The 23062-nt window shown below is 39.1% G+C and overlaps 1 protein-coding gene across 1 annotated transcript; it reads left to right on the top strand.

Moving 5' to 3' along the window:
- The first annotated feature begins 12252 nt into the window (after positions 1-12252).
- Positions 12253-13686, top strand: LOC149784491 (alpha-(1,3)-fucosyltransferase fut-5-like). Its single transcript, XM_089933278.1, has one exon. It carries the CDS (start codon positions 12295-12297, stop codon positions 13507-13509), a length of 1215 nt encoding a protein of 404 aa, XP_089789404.1. The 5' UTR covers positions 12253-12294; the 3' UTR covers positions 13510-13686.
- The last annotated feature ends 9376 nt before the right edge of the window (positions 13687-23062 follow it).

Here is a 23062-nt window from a genome sequence, read left to right on the forward strand (position 1 = left end):
TGTGCAATGATGATATCGTGATCATTTTCCGAATCTTTGTCATGCATAGATGGAAAGACATTCAGCTCTGCGTAAATGTAGAAAAACATCATTTGTAAAGCAAAATGCACGCTATAAAAAACAAACTAATGTAACGGTTTTTATCCCTTGGCATTTTATTTCTCCTATACCTTCTAATACAAGAGCACGAGACATTACTGATACTTTATTTGTTTCAAGACATCCTATGGATATAAAAACAATTTGACAGAGTCAGACCTTTGCATGCATACTATTCACATTCATTCAAGATGCAAAACTAAAATAAAATGTACAGCAATAAATGGAATGATCTGAAACAATTGAGATGAATAGGAGTACTTTGTGATGGTGGTGATGTGAATTTTTATTTCGGGTCTGACATTCGGGTAATGTTTTGTATGGAGTGATGAGCAGGGTAAAATATCACCATCTTTCAGTATCTGTGTGACTTACACCATTCTCATTTTATGATTGTCATTGAGTATAAGGAAAGGGGAGTGGAGTAATATTTTGAAAAGTTTAGTCTTATGACTAAAAATATTGGTCATTCTTGGACAGAAAACGGCTTTATGACTTGAAAGATAATATTAATTGCAATTAATTAGGGGAGACAACGTCCCCGTGACTGTCACCAATGCAGAAAAGAGTTTTTTCCTTGAAAGGTGCCCTGGTGTACCGATACTTGAAGTTTGGTCTGGTTTCTGTAGAAAACATATTTCTCCAAAATCCATTCTTCATAATTCATATCGCCCTCCGTATGGGTTGTACTATAGCAGACCTAGTCTGTGCATATTCTTTGAGCTATAAAATAAGCAACAAAGTAACCACGTAGTCATGGATCACATGAAACCCATATTGTGCATCAGAAGCGGTAACATCTATTGAATATTGTACTCGCACAGTCATGGATCAAATGAAACCCGTATTGTGCATCAGAAACGGTAACATCTATCGAAAATTGTACTTACAGTCATGGATCCAATGAAGTCCGTACTGTGTATCATCTTTTGAATATTGTACTCACACAGTCATGGATCAAATGAAAACCCGTATTGTGTATCAAAAACGGTAACACCTATCGAATATTGTACTCACACAGTCATGGATCAAATGAAGCCCGTATTGGGTATCAAAAGCGGTAAAAATCTATTGAATATTGTACTCACACAGTCATGCATCACATGAAGTCCGTATTGTGTATCAGAAGCAGTAACATTTATTGAATATTGTACTCACACAGTCATGGATCAAATGAAGTCCGTACTGTGTATCAGAAACTGTAACATATTTTGAATATTGTACTCACACAGTCATGGATCAAATGATGTTGTTGTTGTAGGGTTTAACGCCTTTTTTCAGCACACGATAGGTTATACATGACGACCAATATTAATGGTGGAGGAAGAACCCGGGAAAATCCCGAAAAGAACCACCGACCCACGAGAAGCTACTGGCAAGCTTTCTCACATACATACATTAGCCGAATCCGAGACTTGAACCCACGCAGAAAGAGGTCAGACGGCAGTGATCCGTAACGGAGAGCGCTTTAGACCACACGACCACTCGAGGCCCCGGTTCAAATGAAGCCGTATTCTGTATCAGAAGCGGTATATTGAATATTGTACTCACACAGTCATGGATCAAATGAAGCCCGTATTGTGTACCAGAAACTGTACATCTATTAAATATCATATCTGGTAACTAAACATTATTTTTGCCATCCAAGCTTGTTAAGTTTCTTCTTATCGTACCAAACTTACCAATGCGTCATTTGAAATCGACAGTTGGTTACAGGTAAAGTTACATATATAGTGTTCAATCAGCTGATAGTTCCGGCAATCAGTATTAGTCTTCACTGTAACTTTTTGTCATATGTGAAAGTTGTACATGATAAGAATACTTCTTACAAAGTGTAGTGATTGTGGTTATTTTATACGTCGTAGATTACATCGTCTTACGAACATTTATTAATTGCACTAAAGACTAACAAAATTGCAACTATAATATTTGCTTCAAATACTTTAACATTATGGATATTTTTCTTACATTAAACATGGAAATACAGAATAATAATAAAAGCACTATAGAAGAAAACCTGAATCTAAAGTATCATCTGCGACCGTAATGCCAATATTGGCATATCTTATAGGAGCTGAATTTCCGTAACCTCGTATGCAAAATTTCCGCGCCTATTCGGTTACGTTCGGCGTGTGACGTCATAGTAGCGACTCCAACTGGGAGTTGCCAGAGTAAAAGACAATGCCGTTTTGCGTTGCTTACGTGTGTAATAACACATTAAGAAAAGCCTGTGGACAACATTTTTTTGTCTTTCTTTCAAAGATAAAGGCATAAAGAGAGTATGGATACATTATTACAAGCGAGTCGATTTCAAAGCAGCACCATACAGCACTCTGTAATCATTACATTTGTAAAGGAATGTTACGAGAAGGATCCTGAAGGAATAAAATTACACGTCTAGGATACGCAAATGCTAGGCCTAGACTAAAAGCTGTCGCTGTTCCAGACATACTGTTGGATATTTTAAATCCTGGGAAAGGTGTTAAAAGTGTGAGTTACGAAAATAGGCAGAAAGCCGAGTAAGTGAGCACAAAATGAAACAATCAATTCACAGATCTTTTATGTATACCAGTAGTGCTAAAAATGTGATAGCCCGACACCCGGGGCGCCTCTAATTTTAGTTCGGGCCCATCCTGTATTCAAAGTTAGGTGCCCGTCGGGTTTATCGGAAACATTGATCGCGCTGATGAAATGAGTAAATGTATTTCAAGATGTTGACACAAATGTTTTAACACGTCACAATCAAACTTAAATCACATCTGTCTTATGTGAAATTGAGATCTGATTTGAATCAAATGGAAGCTTTGCTAAAAATAAGATTCTAAACCCCTGACACGGTCATGTTTCGGGAAAATACAATTTTCAGTAATCTTAAACAAAAATTAAAAATTTAAAAAACAAACTTTCAGTTTATGCCTGTTACACGTAGTATGTATAAACGGTAATCTGCAATGATTGGAACTGATACAAAACTATCCCTTGGGATATTTAAATAGCGGCGACTAAAAGAAAAGAGGTCAGGTATAAAATCAAAGTTTCAATTTAACTGGCTGACAATAGAAATTGGGGGAAGGCTACTATTGACCCCACCGTTTGCCCCAGTGTAGGAGCGCCCATGTGACGGGCCATTTCTCCCTGTGATACGGCTTATTATCCCCAGGACAAGACCCTTTTTCATATTCTGGTCAGCTGTGGCTAAACTGCATAATAGCTAAAGGTTAGACTTGAGTACACTAGCATAAGGCCAGTGTGACTAATTAACAGTTAATCCCCATCAATTCATTTATCTTGTGGAAAGGACTGCCCTTCGGACATACTTCAAAGAAACCACGTTCTTCAATATGTATATGTAATCATCAGCATTGATTCGCAAATAAACGATGCCCTATTTTATTGTAACTTACGATGCCTAGGACTTCATTTTAACAGTTAAAATCTGTTTTTTCCCACATTTAAATCCCACCTTATTTCCTTAGGTTTAAGTCTTAAGGCGTGTAACACTGTTTACTGAATAAAATATTTATCCTGAATTAGTTCTTTGGGGGCACATATACTGCGTGACATATTTTCTTTTATTCCTTCTTTCCATTTAATCATGGTAATTAAATTAAACTTTACATATACGGTAGAGGAATGTCAGGCGTTAACTTGCCTTGTTTCTTTGGTGGAAAGGGAGATTGATTTTGTCTGCAGAGAAAAGTAGGCAACATTCAGTGATCATTCATGAGATTTAAGATAGTTGTTGACAATTTTACTTTTTAATGTTTTTATTACTACAATTATGTTGTAGTGTTTTTAAAAATCTGAAATTTACGTGAATAATGTTTAATCTTAGAATTTTATTTACTGAAGAAAAATATGATATTTATTATTTCGTCACTACAATATTCACAAGTGATAAAACAATATGGCATCTGTGGATTGTATACGTTTCATCTATTTATGTATGCGTTGGGTTTTTGCTTCTTCTGAGAAATGAAAATTGGCAAACATAATGTAATAATATGGAGTTCTCAGCGAAAACTCGAGAGATAGTACGAGATCGGGAGTTAGGTGTGGAAATACCCCCAAAATTTCGGAGGTTTCTCTCCCGGCTTGAGAGTTGACAGGTATGAACTTTCCGGGCTTGTGGAATTTCAGTCAGGGCTAGTGAGTTTATTTAATTCAGCAGCCCTGGGACTGGGCCTACACAATTTCAGCACTGACCAGTACAGTACATAAACTATTTATACCTGACATGTGTATACTATCAGATTTGTCAATACGCAAACTGTAGCCTGCATGTAAAATACACTGTGATTGAATCATAAGAAGGAAGCTTCTTAACGTTTAAATTAATTACTTATGATTTCTGCTTTGCAGATTTATTTGTGGGGTTTTTCGTGTGTGACAAACTAATGCCTAAGTTACGACAGACGAAAACCGTTCTCAATGCCGTTTACGCATCCAAGGTAATGGATATTGTTTCACACACAAATCGGTCCCGTTTTAATCTCTTCGCCCATAGTTCAGTACTATCTCTCAGCGTTTCAGTGTTGGATGCATATTTTCAAGATATCATACTTTTGGTGTGTGTGTGTTGGGGGTAGGTAATGAATATGTCATTTACATATAATACGATTGAACCTCGTCCTTCTTAAATGAATTTATTGCATTGTGGTAAATTTTTAATTTTTACATTGGGCACCATCATTAATCCTTATCACATTTTTGCACAGCACACGATGTATTAAGTATTTATTTAAAAATTACATTGCATTTTTTAAATTCCAAAATATGAAATATGAGCACCTTTTTACTGTTGTATTTTTCTGCTGTCAGGTCTTAAACACATTGTTAACACACAATTCAACATATATAGTTATGGGCATAACTCGGAAGCATATTAAACTATTGAATGAGCAACCCAGATCTGGTCTCCTCCTGTCTGTCTCGCTCGCCATGCATGTATTTGTATTTGAGGACTGGCTAGTATTGCGTCAGGGGACCACGTGATCTATTGTCTCCTCAAAGCTCGGAAAAACTCGGCAATTTACGGAATCGCGGTATCGTCCGCGCAATATAATTACTACCCGCCTACGATATTTAATTTATAAACATGACAGTCCAATTAAAATTTGTAGAGAATTACATACATAAAAGGAAAATGTTTGTTTCTGGTCTCCTTTAAGCCAGACATATGTTGTACATTCACCGACGCCAGCACATAGGGGCGAGGGGGCACTTGCTCCCCTCGCCCATTTAAAGTCTAAATGGGTTTGTCCTACATCTGTAAAACTTAATAGATGACCACTACCTGTCTGTCCCCCCCCCCCCCACACACCCATCCCTGACACTTATAGGGTTGGCAGAAAACTGATGTGTGCACACTTTTATAATTTATCTTAGAAGCTAAGAGTGGGTTTGACACTTAAAATAGAACTACTGCAGTCATTTCATGAAGTTAAATTTGCATTTGTTATTTCTGCTTTGCCTGTTCGATTCCAAGTGACGACAAATCGTGACACTAACGTTCTGTCAAATGTGAAAAGGCTGAAAATCGCGTTCAAAGATCAAGTTGAGACTTATATACGAATTTCCCAGTTTAAACATCTTAATATTTTCATTAGATATTAAAAGAAACTGGAGGAAGAACGCGGAATGATCGACGAAAGAAATACCGACTCACGGGCATTGACTGACAAGCTTTCTAAAATACCAACGTTGGTCGATCCGGGACTCGAACTCACGCTAACATAGGTGAGATGTTTGAGTGATCTGTTAAAGCAATGGTCTCACCCCATACGACTGGAGTCACTCTCTTCAATAAAACACATATCTACTGTGTTAGTCTCTTTATAACTTGGCAAGGTATACCATTCTCCCGCAAACGATCGTGTCAGACTCTCTAAGAACTAACTCCAGTCGTATGGGATGGTCTTTAGACCATTAGGTCACCCAGGGCCCGAGTATGACATAAAAAGAAGAAATACAACATGAATTGCACTGAGAATGACAACAAGAGGTACAACAAGAATATGTTTAGCAACATAAAATACAAAACCAGCAAATAGGTTTGACACTAATACCACCACCACCATTATTACTGTTATTATTACTACTGCTATCAAATACTCATCATTAGCTGCAACAATGACAACATCATCAATGACATAACAATAATAACAGCTACAGCAGCAAAGGCAACAATAATAATAAACAACAACAATAATAATAAGTATTACTAGTTTTAGTAGTCAATGATAATATTGAGAATATCGAATACTAGCGTATTTCGGAGTAATCGTAATTCGAAGTAAGGATTATTCCTGTCATGCGCGATTGTCACGAAACATAAAAGCATCTAAAACTAGAGTGTTTGTATTTCGCTCCCATACAATGCTCAGGTCCACCCACTGCAACCCTTTCATAGGAAAGCAAGCAAATTATGTTCCCTTAGACCTTAGGTACTGGTCCCAGATGGACCACCAAAGGCTCAAAGGACACTATTAGTGTCACACCTGAATGCATTTTTTCATATTTAGTAAAAGTGTATATGGCATAAGGGTATTTATGTCAGTCGTGTTCATGTTGTAGTGTGCAGCGAAATTCCCGGAATAAGAATAAGCCCAGCGGTTAAAGGTAGGTAATACCAGAATTCTCCGATGCATGTCCAGTTTATAGGGAGGGTAGTCCTATAAATTAGCCGCAGAAAATGTACTGATGGTGATGGACAGGTAAGATCGCAGCTATTAATTGCATTGTGCAGTGGTAAAGGCAAGTGTGTCCGCAACACATCGGTGTACAGTTCTGTTGATTGAATTATCTATTCGGCGATATCTACAGAATATGTCCAAGTCAAATCCTATATTTGACAACTTGTACGTCAATTATGAATAACACAACCATACTGACCAATCTAGTATGGCCATATTGCCATTCTAGATACAGCTGTTCCATTATATAAATGATAAATTGAAGCTTGTGTCCCTAGCTTTCGTATTTAATCTTTATTAACACCCTGTATTTTTAAGAAATTAATATAAAGAACCTTAATATGTTTACAATCTGTTTTTATCTTGTTGTGCCAGATATTTACTTTTATTTTGAAAGATTTTTCTGCCTAGAGTTCTGTTACATTTCTTTATTGTTTACCTTTTGGAACTTAAAATTGAAAAAGCACAACATGACCAGTATTGTGCTGACGTGTCAAATGTACCCTATATATGGATACATACCTTTACTAACGTTACGCTTTGACATTCACAAGCAACTATTACGATACGCTAGTCTATGTATAAGACTTTTCTTTCTTAATATTTTCAGTGATACTGAAAAGAATTTAAATGAAACGCACCTAGTTCTCTCCTTGCAGACTGGTGCAATATTCGGTAACACAACTGTATCAATTTCTTCAATAAAATCGAAACAATTTATCATCTCTCTCTTTCTGTGAATGACACATAGGAAACAACAGTGGTAACTGGGGACGTCGCCTTTAGCTATGTCGTGACGTTTGATGTTTATGACGTTGATCATGCTCATCGCATTCGGACTGTTTATAGTTGCTGTTGTTGTTATCACTCGTACCTGGAAACACGTCTGACTGACTTGAATCCTAATCAGTTCATCTTGTCTTAATATGGGCATGTGGATAAAGGAAGGTGTGGAGATACTCTGTATTCGTATAACTGACAATCTTATCTTGGTAATAATGAATAATAAATACGTACAATCCGTAATGGCGTCGTACATATGGGACTAAATATTGCTTTGACACGCGCATTAGGTTTGCCCGCTGGTTCTCAGCCCCCATGTGACGTAGAATCGGATTATAATTATTACTTCCGGTTCGGTACGAATGTAGTCCCAGTCTATTTCTAGATCATTTTCTCCCTCTCTTTTTTTGTGATAATACGAGAGTTTGATGTATGCATTCTTAGTGTTGATTTAAAGATAAGTGTTCATGCTTTAGAGTGTCAGCAATATGGTGTAGATTTATATGTGCAATTCAGCGACAGTGCACAGTGAGTAATAAGGCATTCATCACGATCTGGTAGTGCAATCTGTTATAAATAATCACGATCTGGTAGTGCAATCTGTTATAAATAATCACGATCTGGTAGTGCAATCTGTTATAAATAATCACGATCTGGTAGTGCAATCTGTTATAAATAATCACGATCTGGTAGTGCAATCTGTTATAAATAATCACGATCTGGTAGTGCAGTCTGTTCTAAATAATCACGATCTGGTAGTGCAATCTGTTATAAATAATCACGATCTGGTAGTGCAATCTGTTATAAATAATCACGATCTGGTAGTGCAATCTATTCTAAATAACAGATTTTTGTTAATAGTCCACCCTCTCTCTCCCTCTCCAAAAATAATATGTCGGATAACCTATGACAAGAACTTCAACGTGAGTTTTCATCTTTGATGTTTAGTACTGACAAATAACTGTTGAGTATATATAGTAAAATTAATTGTGACCTGAATCACGTGGTTGTAAGCACACATATGATGGTTCCTAGCTTAGGTTGTGCACTGCAGGACCCTACTCGTAGCTTTCGTACGTTCCTGCAGTCAAGTGTAAAAGTCAATATAGCAGGACCTGGGTTTGAACATTAATTTTAAATTTCAGCTACTTCGATAATTTATTTAGTGTTTATTCCAGAATTATTTTTATCGCATTAACAATTTAATTAGTTAACGAGTTTTAAGATACATATAGCTAATTTGAACTGTAATTTCAGAATTTAAATATTATTCTAACATTGGTAATTTCTTTACTTTTATATTTCATATCGCATCCATTTTCGTGAGTTTGAGAAGATTTGTTGGCAGCGCCCGGTTGTATAATAATAATAATAATAATGAGGACTTTGTATAGCGCCTAATATTTATAAGCTCTAAGCACTTTACAACATTAGACAACACCTATAAGATAAAAAACATAATAATATTATTACAAAAACAAACACCATGAAATTAGAAAAACATTAAAAAATAAAAAACATACTGAGAATATTTAAGGTAGGAAACATTATCAGGTCTTTAAGTTTGTTCTTGCAGTCGAAATAAGTGAGTTTTGAGAGCCCTCTTGAATGTGATCAATGTGTATTTGTGTCTAAGTTCAGTGGGCAATTCATTCCACGCTGCTGGGCCCTGGTGTGCAAAAGAACGCTGTCCATATGACTTTGTATAAATGTAAATGAGTTCACCTTGACATCTGGACACATCGCAGTTATACAGCTTCGTTTGATTATTGGTGACGTTTCCTCGCTATATATGACCTAGTTCTTATTACTATGCATGTGGTCATTCAAATTAACATATTTTCTCTTCAAATACAACGCTTTGACTAATATTAAGTGTGCGAGCTCATTGAACGAGTATTTTTTTCTACAAGCTACCAAGCTTTTGCTACAAGAAATTTACCGCTCCCGTGGCCTAAATGGTTAAAGCGTTCGCTTCAGACACGGGATGTCGTGGGTTCGAACCGTGGCCGAGTCATACCAAAGACTTATGAAAATGGTACTGGCAGCTCAGTATTAAGAGCTTCATGTTAGGACTGGCTGGCCTGGTGTCAGGATAATATGACTGGGTAAGAGGTCAGTGTTAGGACTGGTCGGCCTGGTGTAAGGATAATGTGACTGGGTAAGACGTTAGTGTTACAACTGGTCGGCCTGTTGTCAGGATCATGGAACTGTGTAAGAGGTTAGTGTTAGGACTGGTCAGGATAATGTGTCTGGGTAAGAGGTTAGTGTTAGGACTGGTCGGCCTGGTGTCAGGATAATGTTACTGGGTAAGAGGTTAGTGTTAGGACTGGTCGGCCTGGTGTCATATTAATGTGACTGGGTGGGATCTAATGCAACATGTCTGCGGCACGATGACCCAGTACTGGACATAACTGTAAACTGCCACATTGCAGACATAGTAGAGATATGACTACACAAAATTACACTTAGGCAGTCGAAATCATTGCCCACCCACCCCCTCGCAAATTATCTCCTAATACGTTTTATCAATATTATTGTCGCGGGGCCCCTAAAAGACGTGGGGCCTATAGGACGGTGCCTATTCTGCCTATTTGGTAATCCGGCCTGGTTAAATTGTATAAATGTATGTATGAAGAAATCTCTTAAAATATCAGTATTTCTTGGACTAAAACTCTCAGTCTGATTAATGAGTGTGCTTTCGTCGGGCGAACATAATTTTCTTCTAGATACCACACGAACTGCAATTAATCTGCGTTAAGGATGGCTTTCAAGGGACACAATTCTTTCCTGCATTGTAAACATATACTGGATAAGTTGTCTTCCTGAGCTATTAAAATCGTAGTAAAACAAATAGCATATTCAGCAGTAGTTCCAAGTAATAAAGTCAATAATATGAATAAAGAGAATCATTTCAATAGTATTACTACCCAACCACATGTCATCATTCTCTTATTTAGAAAAGATAAAATGAGTAGGACTCAAGTCACACAGATACAGAAAACGTTGATATTTTTCACAGCAACGACTGAAAAAAAAGTCTAAAATCGACCATGCAAGAGAAACACCCGATGGTCAGATCCGAAGTCAAAGTTAGATATCAAACACCATGAAGTATTCCCATGATTTTAGACAATTGGTGATAATTTGATTTAGTGGTGTATATCTTACTGTAATATTGTACCCTGAATAAATGTATATAGTGTACATGTCAAGGTCAAACTCTGACCTAGTGTACATGTCAAGGTCAAACTCTGATCTAGTGTACATGTCAAGGTCGAACTCTGATCTCCTTTGGATACAGCTTATTACATAAGGAGATTATACAAAAGACAGAACCAGTATTGTCTGTGCTTGCTGTATTAAGGTGTCGGAGTAAAAAAGTTTCATACGATCAAACCATGAAAATGTATACAAAACCATTACAATACATATATACAGTTAAATCAGGTTTTTACTCTACGTGATTAAACTGGCTGCATATCAACTGATGTATTTTATTTGATAACCTGTTAAGAAATGTAATATGCAATGTGTTGGACAAACACTGCAACGGTTTTCAAACATAATGAATAATCATCACCTTCAGTTCTTCCCAAATGTTTCAATATATTTTAATATAAATAATCCCTCTATACGCGATTTTTTTTCCATGCCAATCGATATACCTTCATACCAAGTCATTGTATAAAACTGTATGCAATTTTAATTACAATTTTAATTTAAATTATATATATATATATATATATATATATATATATATATATATATATATAGAGAGAGAGAGAGAGAGAGAGAGAGAGAGAGAGAGAGAGAGAGAACTTCTAAAATCCGAAGAGATACGGCCTTACGCTTTTCGTTCGAGTTATTTACCGTTTCGAGTTTTACGGGGTCTTAGATATGAGAATGTATCACATCAGGCCTATGTGCTTCGAGTAATGTTAGGTATTTACGTCTGAGCAGGGAACATAGGCTTCAGTTACTTAAGGTTAAGTATACAAGCATATAGTTAATTTCAAATGATTTTCCTTACCAAACCCCAACCACCACTTTCTTCACGAAGGCTTTGTGACTGACTACTTGACATGGCCAGTAAATTAAAATGAGACCTAACATGGTGAATATTGATAATAAGATAATGGGTCTCTGTATTGACCTATTTGCACGTGGGTTAATTTGAACAAAACAACCTCTTCGTGCTTTTGAACGGTATACCTTTACAATGTTAACTATCTACTGTTAAAATCGGATAATAGCGCTAGCAAATCTATACTGGTCAAAAAAGTACATTACCTCAGTCAACATGTCAGCATGTGAACTCTTCTGAATTTTCAACTCAACAAGTAAATTACAATGAAATGAAAATTAAACGTCCCAATTTTCTGTTATTAGATTTTACAACTTTTGATCTTAATTCGGCAGCTTGGATCCAAAATTGTTTAAGGAAACAATGATAATTCTTATAAAATTCGTCATTGTTCCTAACATTTTATGAGTTCTATAGAATCGACTTTGTTATTAGTCAAACATAATCGCATAATCAAAACTTGTATAGGCCTTAGAAAGACAGCGTGTTATAGATATGCCATTATATTAAAGATGAGGAACTGAACCAGCCTTAATAATAATGAAGCTACACGGATATTTAGTGAAGCACTACAAAGTTTGCTTTCTTTTATTAGCCGTTCTTCTTGTTCCCATACACTGGTTTCTTTACATGTTTTACCCAAGCCGACCAGCACATCGATTACCTCTTGATGATCACGGGCAATTTATAGAGAAATGGATCACTAACTCTTCCCCAAGAGCTTTATTTGAGGGCAAGGGGAATTATGGAGTCAAGAAAATCCAGAAAATTCTATACTGGACAAATTTCTTCGGAATTCACCCGGATGAGTATGTTAAACAGCAGCAAGCATGTAGCTCTTCGTGTGGGTATCAATGTCAATTTACTGGCGACCAGGAGGAGCTAGAAACAAGTGATGCAGTGATGTTCCATATGTTTGACACTTGGACAGAAAACTGGGTCTTGAACACCACCAAAATAGTTCCTTTACCTAAATATCACCCTCCCAGACAGGTATGGGTGATGGTCAATATGGAGCCACTTGGGAATCTCTGGGGGAATTTCGAAGTCTTAAATGGACTTTTGAACTGGACAATGACTTACAGGGCAGATTCGACTGTTTTTCAGCCTTATGGTAGAATACACAAAGCAATACCGACGGACAAGACGCACAGGACCGTGAACTATTTCAGAAGAAAAGAAAGAACTGCTGTGGTGAGGATCAGCAATTGCCAGGATTATGCAAGGAGATATAAACTCGTAAAAGAGGTCAAAAGATATTTGGATGTTGATTTGTTAGGAAAGTGCTACGGTAAGTTGTGTGGATACGATAGCGAGGATCCTCTAGAAGAAGAGTGCGGTGAAGTTATGAAAGAATACAGGTTTTATCTTGCGTTTGAAAACAGCTTCTGCAGAGACTATGTCACCGAAAAGTACTGGCTCGCACTGAAGCGAGAGCAGATACCGATCGTGAACTGGAAACATGTTGATCCTAAAATAGTTATTCCTAACTCGTACATAAATGTTTATGATTTTCCTGACATCGCGTCATTTGGAGAGTACATCAAATGTGTGAATAGCAATGAAACATTGTATAACAGTTATTTTAACTGGAAGAATGAATATATGTATACATTTTATAATAACTATGTCGATATGCAACACGAAACAAAGTACACACCAAACTGCATCTCGTGCACCATTTGCCGTGCTCTGCACGAAAAGGACATACCAGCCCAGGTTTATAAAGACTTTGGCGGGTGGATAAGGAATGACTTTTGCGATGAATCTAACGAAATCAATATCTGGTGGAAAAACATTGATAGAAATGTCTTTGATTTTCTGGAAATGTTACACCTTAATTAAAACGATACAAGGTTTAACTGACTGTAATTAAGAGTAACGTTATACATATGAATAGTATGTGTGTATGATTTGGATTTTTAACGTAGTCACTACTGGATTCATAGGTTTGATACTTTGTATCCCAGTGGCCTTAATACCAAGTCATTCTATAAAATTGTATAAAAACAAATTGATATGTTGTGTATGCATATATATATATATATATATATATATATATATATATATATATATATATATATATATATATATATATACAGAGAGAGGGGGAGAGAGAGATGATAATGATGATGGCTTTATTATTATCATTATTATTATTATCATTATTATTATTAAGTGTTATTAGTAAGTGTTATTATTATTCAGATTCTGACCATAGTAGAAATATAATAAGAACACACTTTAATGCGGAACAGAACCTAATCATTCAGGACAATTGTTCCTTGAATAGGAATCCAGATAGCAAAGACCTGAACCGCATTTCGTAATTAACTGGACTAAACCAACGTGTCGTCCAAGTCTGGTTTCCCTTTGAAATGTCAAATAAAATTTCAAGGCTTAGCTAGAGTTTTGTTTAGAAGAAAAGGAAAAGATGGAAAAACGCAGGGAGATGGACAAGAAGAAGAAAAGAAATTAGCACTGGAAAATAATTTTTAAAACAAAATAGTTCTTTATATTATTAAATCTGCCAAAGACAGCATATCTGATGTTTTCATGTCGAAAGGTTCAATTACTGTAACCGCAATAAACCTTTTGTACACCATGTTTTATACTTTTAAATTTCATATCCAAATTTGAATGATATCTACTCTTGTGATTCGAATAATCTCTTTACATGACTTTCAGGAAAAAAATAATGTTTCGTGAAGTTCAATAAAGCTATATGTTAACAGCTATTTTCATTAACTGTCCTATGACCTGCATGACTGAAATGTTTTTGGACCAAACCCCGCCTGACATGTTTTTATTCATTTATTTACACGCTTCTACCAATCCGAAGATTTAAAAAGGAACAGTATGTTTTAATTACACATTGCAATTTAAAAATAAAATTCCACATTATTTCACGCCTTTTTCGAAGATCACATCCAAGAGGAATAATATTTAGTTAATGAAAGTTTGAATAATATAAAATCAAATTAAGATATGTTCAGCTACAGATTGTTTGTAATCCTAAAAGCGGAAATGTATTGCACATGTGTCTTTGCCCCTTTTGGCTTTAAGAATAGGACCCCAACAGATCCCCTCCCCTCAAACAACAATTATTACCATCACCAGCACCCCACCAGGTTGTAAATTGTCACGTGAAATACAAAGTATGGAATAGAATATTCAAAATACAATTGCATGCTCACCTTTGTACGATCCTTTTTCCAAAATGTCTTTGAATAAACTAACAATGATCCAAAATAAATTTAAAGAAATGATTTCGCTTGAATTATATATCAACACAATAGTAGTGAATAGGGACGATTCAGCCCCAATGGGAATTAGCATTACAGACCCCCCTGGGACTGTTTAGCCTCAAGGGAAATTTAACATTAACCACCCTGGGACTGTTTAGCCTCAAGGGAAATTTAACATGGACGAAAAATCGTGGGACTGTTTAGCCTCAAGGCGAATTGAACATGGGAATATGGAAATTTAACATGGACGAAAAATCGTGGGACTGTTTAGCCTCAAGGGGAATTGAACAATGGAAATTGAACATGATGGGACTGCATAGCGTCAAAGGAATTTAAACAGGGTGGGACTGTGTAGCCTCAAGGGAAATTGAACATGGGATTTTTTTTTTTTAAATTTTAAAAAAATGGGGTATGCAATGGAAAGTCAATCTCTTTTCGAGACCTATGAGTGGCCCTGAAAAGGGCCTTTGGGTTTATGTAAATGTATCCATTAACATAAGGGGCACCGCATTGGTCTTCTTCTTGTCCTTAGGCTGCGTCTCACTGTAGGACCGTAAATCAGGACTCTTTTGAGGCATCCTTGTCTTTCTACGTAGATCCTACGTATCCACAGACTGGTGTCTGACTTGTGGACAACTGTCCACTTGGATCGGACATACATTAGCATGTCCGTCCTAAACATCATTGAAGACACAAGGGTGGATGATTCGACTGTGGTCCACATCTTGAGGCGCCGACAACAGGTGAATCAATGCAGTGAACTGCGCTTATTTATAAGGGTAGGAAGGATTGAAATGGATTGAGTTCATTGACCAATCCAAACACGCGTTACAAAATTCGGTCAGCCCGCATCCAATCCGAAGAGAGCAGTCTGTGACGTCACGTGGTCCATATAGATTCGCTAGCGCCTGTGTACAGTCAATCTATGCGACAGTGATTCAACATGACGGAAACTCAGAAAACGATTAACTGGGGTGCACCAGCAGTGGAAACCACCCAAGGGAACCCGGACTTACTTTCAGAAGAGGTAAATTGGGATTTTGTGGATTTTCTTACCTCGCAAGAATTTGTTCCGGAACCTTCGTCTCCTTCTTCATTACCACACGTGGAGAATTTTAGACAGAGACAGAAAGAAGAATTGGAGAAATTTATACAACGACAAAAGGAAGCGGAACAAGCTTTTCTCCTACAACAACAACAGCAAGAAGAAGAGGTAAGAAAAAAACAAGAAGAAGAAGTAGCAGCAAAGAAACAAGAGGGTGAAAATCAAACGGTCATGGTACTGTTGGACATTTTAGCGGAGTTAAGAAGTCTGAAACAAATGTATCAGACTTCTTTATTACGACCGAAGAGAATACGACCTTCCCGAGCTAAACACGTCAACCCCGTGACTATGCCTACCGTACCACCCTTAGTGATTTCAACCAAATCATCATCATCAACAGTACGCAGTCCAGAAGTAGGCCTTGGCCGTGGCAAAGGCTTAAGGCAGTTAAAGTTGATTGCTTAAACTCACCCCTACACCAAAAAGGCCCTTTTCAGGGCCACCCACGTCTCTCGAAAAGAGATACACTTTCAGTTGCCAGTAACTCAAAAAAAAAACCCCATTTTACCCCTATAGTACGTGTATATGAGTGCGTGAGTGTTGCTTCTTATTTTAAAATCAAAACACAAAGACACTTACCTTATATAATTAATGTATTCTTTTCTCAATAGTTACAATCCAATTCACAATTCACAACAGAACACTTTAAAAAGTTCATAGACTTCTTCTATCTCATTGTTTACTCTCTCTGTTTTTTCAATTTCTTCACCGTCACAGTCTTTTCCTCTTCTTCCTCCTCACTTTCTTCCCTTCTTCTTTTCTTCTCCTGTTTCTTTTTCTTCACCTGTCTGCTTTCTTCCTCTGAAGAATCCCTCTCTTCTTCTGAAGAATCCCTCTCTTCTTCTGACTCCTCTTGTTTCTTTTTTGGGCAATCTGGAGACCAATGTCCTTTTTCTTGACAATGATAACAGGTATCTTGACTTTTGTCTTTTCTAGCCCCTGTTTTTCTTTCTTGATGGTCTGGACACTCTGAAGACCAATGCCCTTTCTTCTGACAGATATAGCAAGTATCTTGACTTTTATCTCGAAAGGAAGGAGAGTAGTCCGTGGGCTGGTCTGAAGAGAATTTTCTAATGACCCCTCGCAAAGCTCTGATGAAACGTTCGATTTGGCTAGTCTCTTCCATCGTTGTCCTCGGTTAGAGAGTGAAATGAATAGTGAAAGGACAACACACACACCCTTTTATATACGCTGGTCTGCCATGACTATAAATTAGCCCATGGTGTTTAAACTTGAGTCATTTGACGTTTTTCACTCAAGATGAAACTATCCTATTCATTCGAGAAGAAAGAAGAAGAAAGTAGGAGGCAGAAACGTGATCTATCGCCTCGTACCAGGGCTGAAGTCTTGGCACAAATTCATGCCAGTGATTTTGAAGAGGACATGAGTGAACCAGAATCCGAACCCTCTAAACAAAGTTCACCACCCTTAGTCAACACTGAAAAGTACTATTCCATTCGAGAGACGGAAAAGCGCTCCTCTAGAAAATTTAGAACCACGGCTTACAAATACTCAGTGAAGTTTAAAGATTTCAAGGCTAAAGTACCGTTAGAGAAAGCAGAAGGGTTCATCACTGGGGTGTGGGATTCTTTGCTCACTGCACTCAAGCGACAATGTCAACCCAAAGAAGACGATCGCTTGAGACTTTCCATACAACACGACGGTTTGAAATCCCCTGTTTGGATCGAGTTTAGCAGACCCGCAGAATTGACTGCTTCCAAAGTCATGGACAAGATTCAACACGTGCAGCAATCTAATGACCAGTTTGACATCACCGATGGAAAAGCCACACTGGACATGACCCACGTCTCTCCTCCTCAAGGGACCGGGCAACGCAATAAGGTTTCATTGGTGAACGACCTTCGCAGCACCAAAAAGAGTCTCGTCCAAATTCAAAATTCTCAAGACCAGATGTGTTTAGCCCGAGCCATTGTGGTGGGACGAACCTATGCCAACAAGAACGACACGACAGAATGGAAAAGAGCCTGGAAAACTATTCGACAATCGGACCGAGCCAAACAACGAAACGAAGCAGAACTCCTGTTGCAACAAGCCGGACTGTCCAAAGACACACCCTGTGGCATTCCTGAAATGCAAAAATTGCAAGATGTCCTAGCTCCATTCTACACCTTGAAAGTGCACCTCAAGAAGTGCGCGGACCTCTGTTGTTTCGAGGGAAAGACTTTAAGGACGGAAAATACATTCATGTCTATTATCACGATGACCATTTCGATACCATTACCAGTATCACTGCATTCCTGGGATACGGTTATTACTGTGAGAAATGTGACCATGGTTATAACAATCGAGAGCAACACAAACATTGCGGATGGAAATGCTCAGGATGTTTGGCCTCTCCACCCTGTCTCAGCGAAGGACAAGAAAGAGTACATTGTCCTGCTTGTCTGCGCACGTTTGTCAGCCCTGCCTGTTATAAGCAACATCTGAAGATGCAAGGTTCACAGCAGAAATGTGCTTGTCAACTCCTGAGATTGTGCCCTACGTGTGGACAAGGCATATGTACCAACAGTGCCAAGACACACGTATGTTCAGGAAAGAAAAAATGTCACATTTGTCACCACATCGTGGACTTGGAACACCAATGCTACCTGCAAAAATACCAGCCCCCACCAGAGAAAGAGGACGGTCACAAGAAGAAAGGCAATTTCATCTTTTTTGATTTCGAATGCATGCAAGAGACCGGTATTCACATTCCTAATTTCTGCGTGGCTCATCGAGCGTGCGAGAAGTGCATTCAAGAACCTATCTTCAGTCATTGCCCTCACTGCAGCAAGATTCCTGGAGGGCGTGAAAAAATCTTTCGGGGACCGAACACGCTAGCCGATTTCGCCCGATGGGTCTTAGACCCCATGGAAGACGTGGAGCCAAGAGGACATCGAACGTTACGGAGATTGTCATCGTCATGCCACGATGATGGCTCACAATTTCTCCGGATACGATGGACAGTTTCTTCTCAGATACTATACGGAACAAGGCACCGAGCGTCCTAAAGTTACTTTGAACGGAGCCAAAATCATTTTCATGCAAGTGGGACAACTACAGTTTAAAGATTCGATGAGTTACTTGGCCATGCCTTTGAGCGGAATGCCTAAAACGTTTGGAATGACAGAAATGGCTAAAGGGTACTATCCACTCTTTTTCAATACGGAAGCCAATCAACACGCCATTCTACCCCGTTTACCTGAGGCTCATTATTACGACCCCGACAACATGAGTACCGAACAACGAGAAGCTTTCTACACTTGGTACCAGGCTCACGCCTCCAACCCTTTCGACTTTCAGGAAGAAATGCTAAAGTATTGTCGTTCCGACGTGGACATTTTACGACGTTGCTGTGGAAAATTTCGAGAACTGTTCATGGAACATGGAGGGGTCGATCCCTTGAAGGAAGCTTGCACCATTGCCAAAGCGTGTTCCTTAGTGTACCGCCAACGATTCATGCCTGAAAACACCGTAGCTGTCATCAGTCCTCAAACGACCAACTATGTCAAACGTCAATACTCGGTCAAAACCCTACGCTGGTTACATTACTTGTGCGACAAGGAAGACAAGTGGATTCAGCATGCCCGGAACGGAGGAGGCGAAAAGACCATTGGAACGCATTCGGTCGATGGCTGGGACTTAGAAAACCCAAAGATCGTGTACGAGTTTAACGGTTGCTTATTTCACGGATGTCCCGTCTGTTATCCTGACCGTGGCACTAAAAATCAGTTTTTACAACGAACCATGGAAGACTTATATCAGGACACTTGTCAGCGACGCCTAAAGTTAGAACAGGAAGGATACCATGTGGTGGAAATGTGGGAACACGAATACGATCACCGTTTGAAAACCGATCCCGAGTTTAAACGCCTCGTGGAAAGTTACTAGTTCATGGACCCGCTGAACCCGAGGGATAGTTTGTACGGACGAAGGACCAATGCCACCTGTTTGCTGTACCAAGCCGACGAAGAGAAAGGACAAGAAATCAGATACTTGGACGTGTGTTCGCTGTATCCCTACGTGTGCAAATATTGTCGCTTTCCTGTAGGGCACCCACAATTGTTCACGGAACACATCGACCTGAAAAACATTCGGCAATACGAAAGTCTGATCAAGTGTAAAGTTTTGCCGCCCACGGACTTGTACCATCCCGTCTTACCTCACCATTGCCAAGGCAAACTGATGCTTCCTTTGTGCCGTACTTGTGCCGAAACGTGCAACCAAGATCAGCCTTGTCAGCACACCCAGGAAGAACGTGCCTTGACGGGAACCTGGGTCAGCGTGGAATTGTTCAAAGCTCTGGACATGGGATACCAACTGTTAGAAGTGTACGAAATTTGCCACTTTCCCAAGACACAACAATACCACAAGGGTGACCCCACGCAGAAAGGCATTTTCGCCGACTACGTGGATGCATTTTTGAAACTGAAGCAAGAAGCCAGTGGCTATCCGTCCTGGTGTCACACTCCCGAAGACCAAATAAAATTCAAAGAGAAATACTATGAACAAGAAGGCATCTCTTTAGACTACATCGAGAAAAACGAAGGCAGGCGATCGTTTGCCAAAGTGATGTTAAATTGCTTGTGGGGTAAAATGGCACAACGACCGTGTTTACCCAAGACGGAGTATTTGACCGAACCTTCCCGCTACTTCCAGATGATTCACGACAAAACCAAATTCATGAAACACGTGGACGTCGTTCGCGAGGATTTGATCTTGGTCAATTACGAAGAAGATCTGGACTTTGTACAAGACGACCCTTTTGGAAATGTCATCATTGCGGCTTACGTGACAGCTCATGCTCGCTTAAAATTGTACGAAGCTTTAGAACTGTTAGGGGAACGCGTCCTGTACTTTGACACGGACAGTTGCATTTACATCCATCACCCGAGTCAACAGCACCCTGACATCGAAGGAGACCGTTTAGGAGCCTGGACAGACGAGCATCCCGACGACAAGATTCTAAGTTTCGTCAGTGGCGGTCCCAAAAATTACGGCCATGAATACCGGGACCCACAAGGAGAAGTGCACACGACGTGCAAAGTGAAAGGATTGACTCTGAATTATCGTACCAGTCGTGTGGTCAACTTTGGGGTATTGAAAGAAGCCTTGCGATCCGGAGAGGATGAACACTTTAAAGTGACCACCTATCAACCGAACAAGATTGTACGTTTACCCACTCACCAGATCGTCAGTCGACCCTTGGAAAAAGTCTATCAAATCGTGTACCAGAAGCGAGTGCGACTTCCCAATCATTTAACTTTACCGTATGGACACGTCGGTATTGGTCTGTATATAAAAAGGAACTCTAGGCAAGATCGATAGTTCATTGTGACTACCAAGATCAAGCGAACAAGCTGAATACTTTGAAAGAGACATCGTTCCAGTTTGGGGATTGTAAAAAAGTTGTATCTTCCTCTAGTGTGACTAATATTGGATGGATAAGACCCAGGCATTGCGACGGAAAATGTCCGGAAGGAAACTGCGATTGTCCATGCGGTTACCATTGTAATTGCGTAACGGAGTTTGCAGACGAGTGCGATTGTGAGCCTTGCGATGGGTACGATGCTGTACGTTGTGACCTGAGCGATGCCGTAAAGCATCATGGGAACTTTGTTCTCACTACCCCTATCATGGAAAGTGATGTTGTGCGTGTCAAACCTGAGGGATGCGAAAGCGATGCCGCTCGTCCTCTTGCACATTTTACTGGGTTTCGTTTTAAAGGGGGATGTTCACCTTCACGTCTACCCCCCTACGGATGTCATCCAGCTCTGAGCAAACTCCTGTCCATGTCACCCAACCCTCATCGAAACGAACCTGTGAAAGACGAATATTCGTTTCCTGTGCGTTTGTCGGAATACTGCGGCTTTGAAAATCGTCTTCAATCGTTCAAAGGAAAATGGCCTAAGTATCTGGGAGGACCGACCCCCGAAGAATTAGCCAGAGCCGGATTTTTCTGCTTGGGCGAAGGGGATAAAGTCAAGTGCTTCAGTTGCGGTGTGTCACTTCACCACTGGGAACCGCAAGATTCGGCCTACGCAGAACATGCTCGTTGGTCACCGAATTGTCATTACTTACCCTTAGTGGGACCGAGACATTAAAGGAACTTACCATGTCGTTGACGAAGAAGAAACCAGATTGGCTAGGAGTCAAATGTTGGACATCACCGAGACCAGTATTTAAACTTCATTTCAAAAACGATATTGAATCATTACCTAAAGAACTGCAAGAGAAGATTTACAAGGAAGTTTGGCAGGGGTTTGCCAGAGTGAAATCTCAATGGGTCACTGTAGAACTTTTGTGTCGAGAAATTCATAAGAGGAAAGTGAAGAAAGTCAACCAGTGTGTTAGATTTCTTTGGGTCAAGTGTGCATTCATCCTATTGTATTACTCTAGACCGTTTACATCAAAAGAGTTCAGTGACATTCTTGGACGTTACCCTGAATGGCAGTGGTCAGAAATTACTCACTATGTGGATTACTTTTGCTCTAGGAGAAGATTGTGAATTGTACGAACTGACCTATCCATGGATTCTTTGCTAGAGAACATTCGTGGCTTGCCTGTGGAGTTAAGAGAAAGAATTTACCGAGAACTGATCAAAATGCAAGTGAAACGCAAACGCAAAGTTATTCATCCGTTTTTAAATTATGCTCTGTTCCAAAGTATAAGAAGACTGATTATGAGTGGATATTACATCAGTCACATAGGTAAACGAGGCTATTGGCCACCACCCAGTGATTCCAAAAACAGCATATATACTTATGGATACTTTACAAGAGAACATTTTGGGCTTGCCTGTGGAGTTGAGAGAACGCATTTACCGAGTGCTGGTGAAAATACAAGTGAAACGTAAAGAACAGTTGCATCCGTTACGTCACCAGATGTTTAATCACTGGTACCTGAATGGTATAAAAGAACTGATTCGTCAGAAATTGTTTCAGTGGTCAGACCTTGTTAGTAAGTTAGTGAATGAACGAAATGTTCATCATTTTGGTTACTTCGAGATTCACCTAGAGCAACGCATTGAGGAAGACGAGTTAAA

Source organism: Sinohyriopsis cumingii, chromosome 14 (genome assembly GCF_028554795.1).
Source record: "Sinohyriopsis cumingii isolate HCF-2022 chromosome 14, ASM2855479v2, whole genome shotgun sequence".
Taxonomy (NCBI): domain Eukaryota; kingdom Metazoa; phylum Mollusca; class Bivalvia; order Unionida; family Unionidae; genus Sinohyriopsis; species Sinohyriopsis cumingii.

Excerpts from the sequence above, each read along its gene's own strand:
- LOC149784491 (XM_089933278.1), top strand. The coding sequence starts at position 12,295 with ATGTTTTACCCAAGCCGACCAGCACATCGATTACCTCTTGATGATCAC.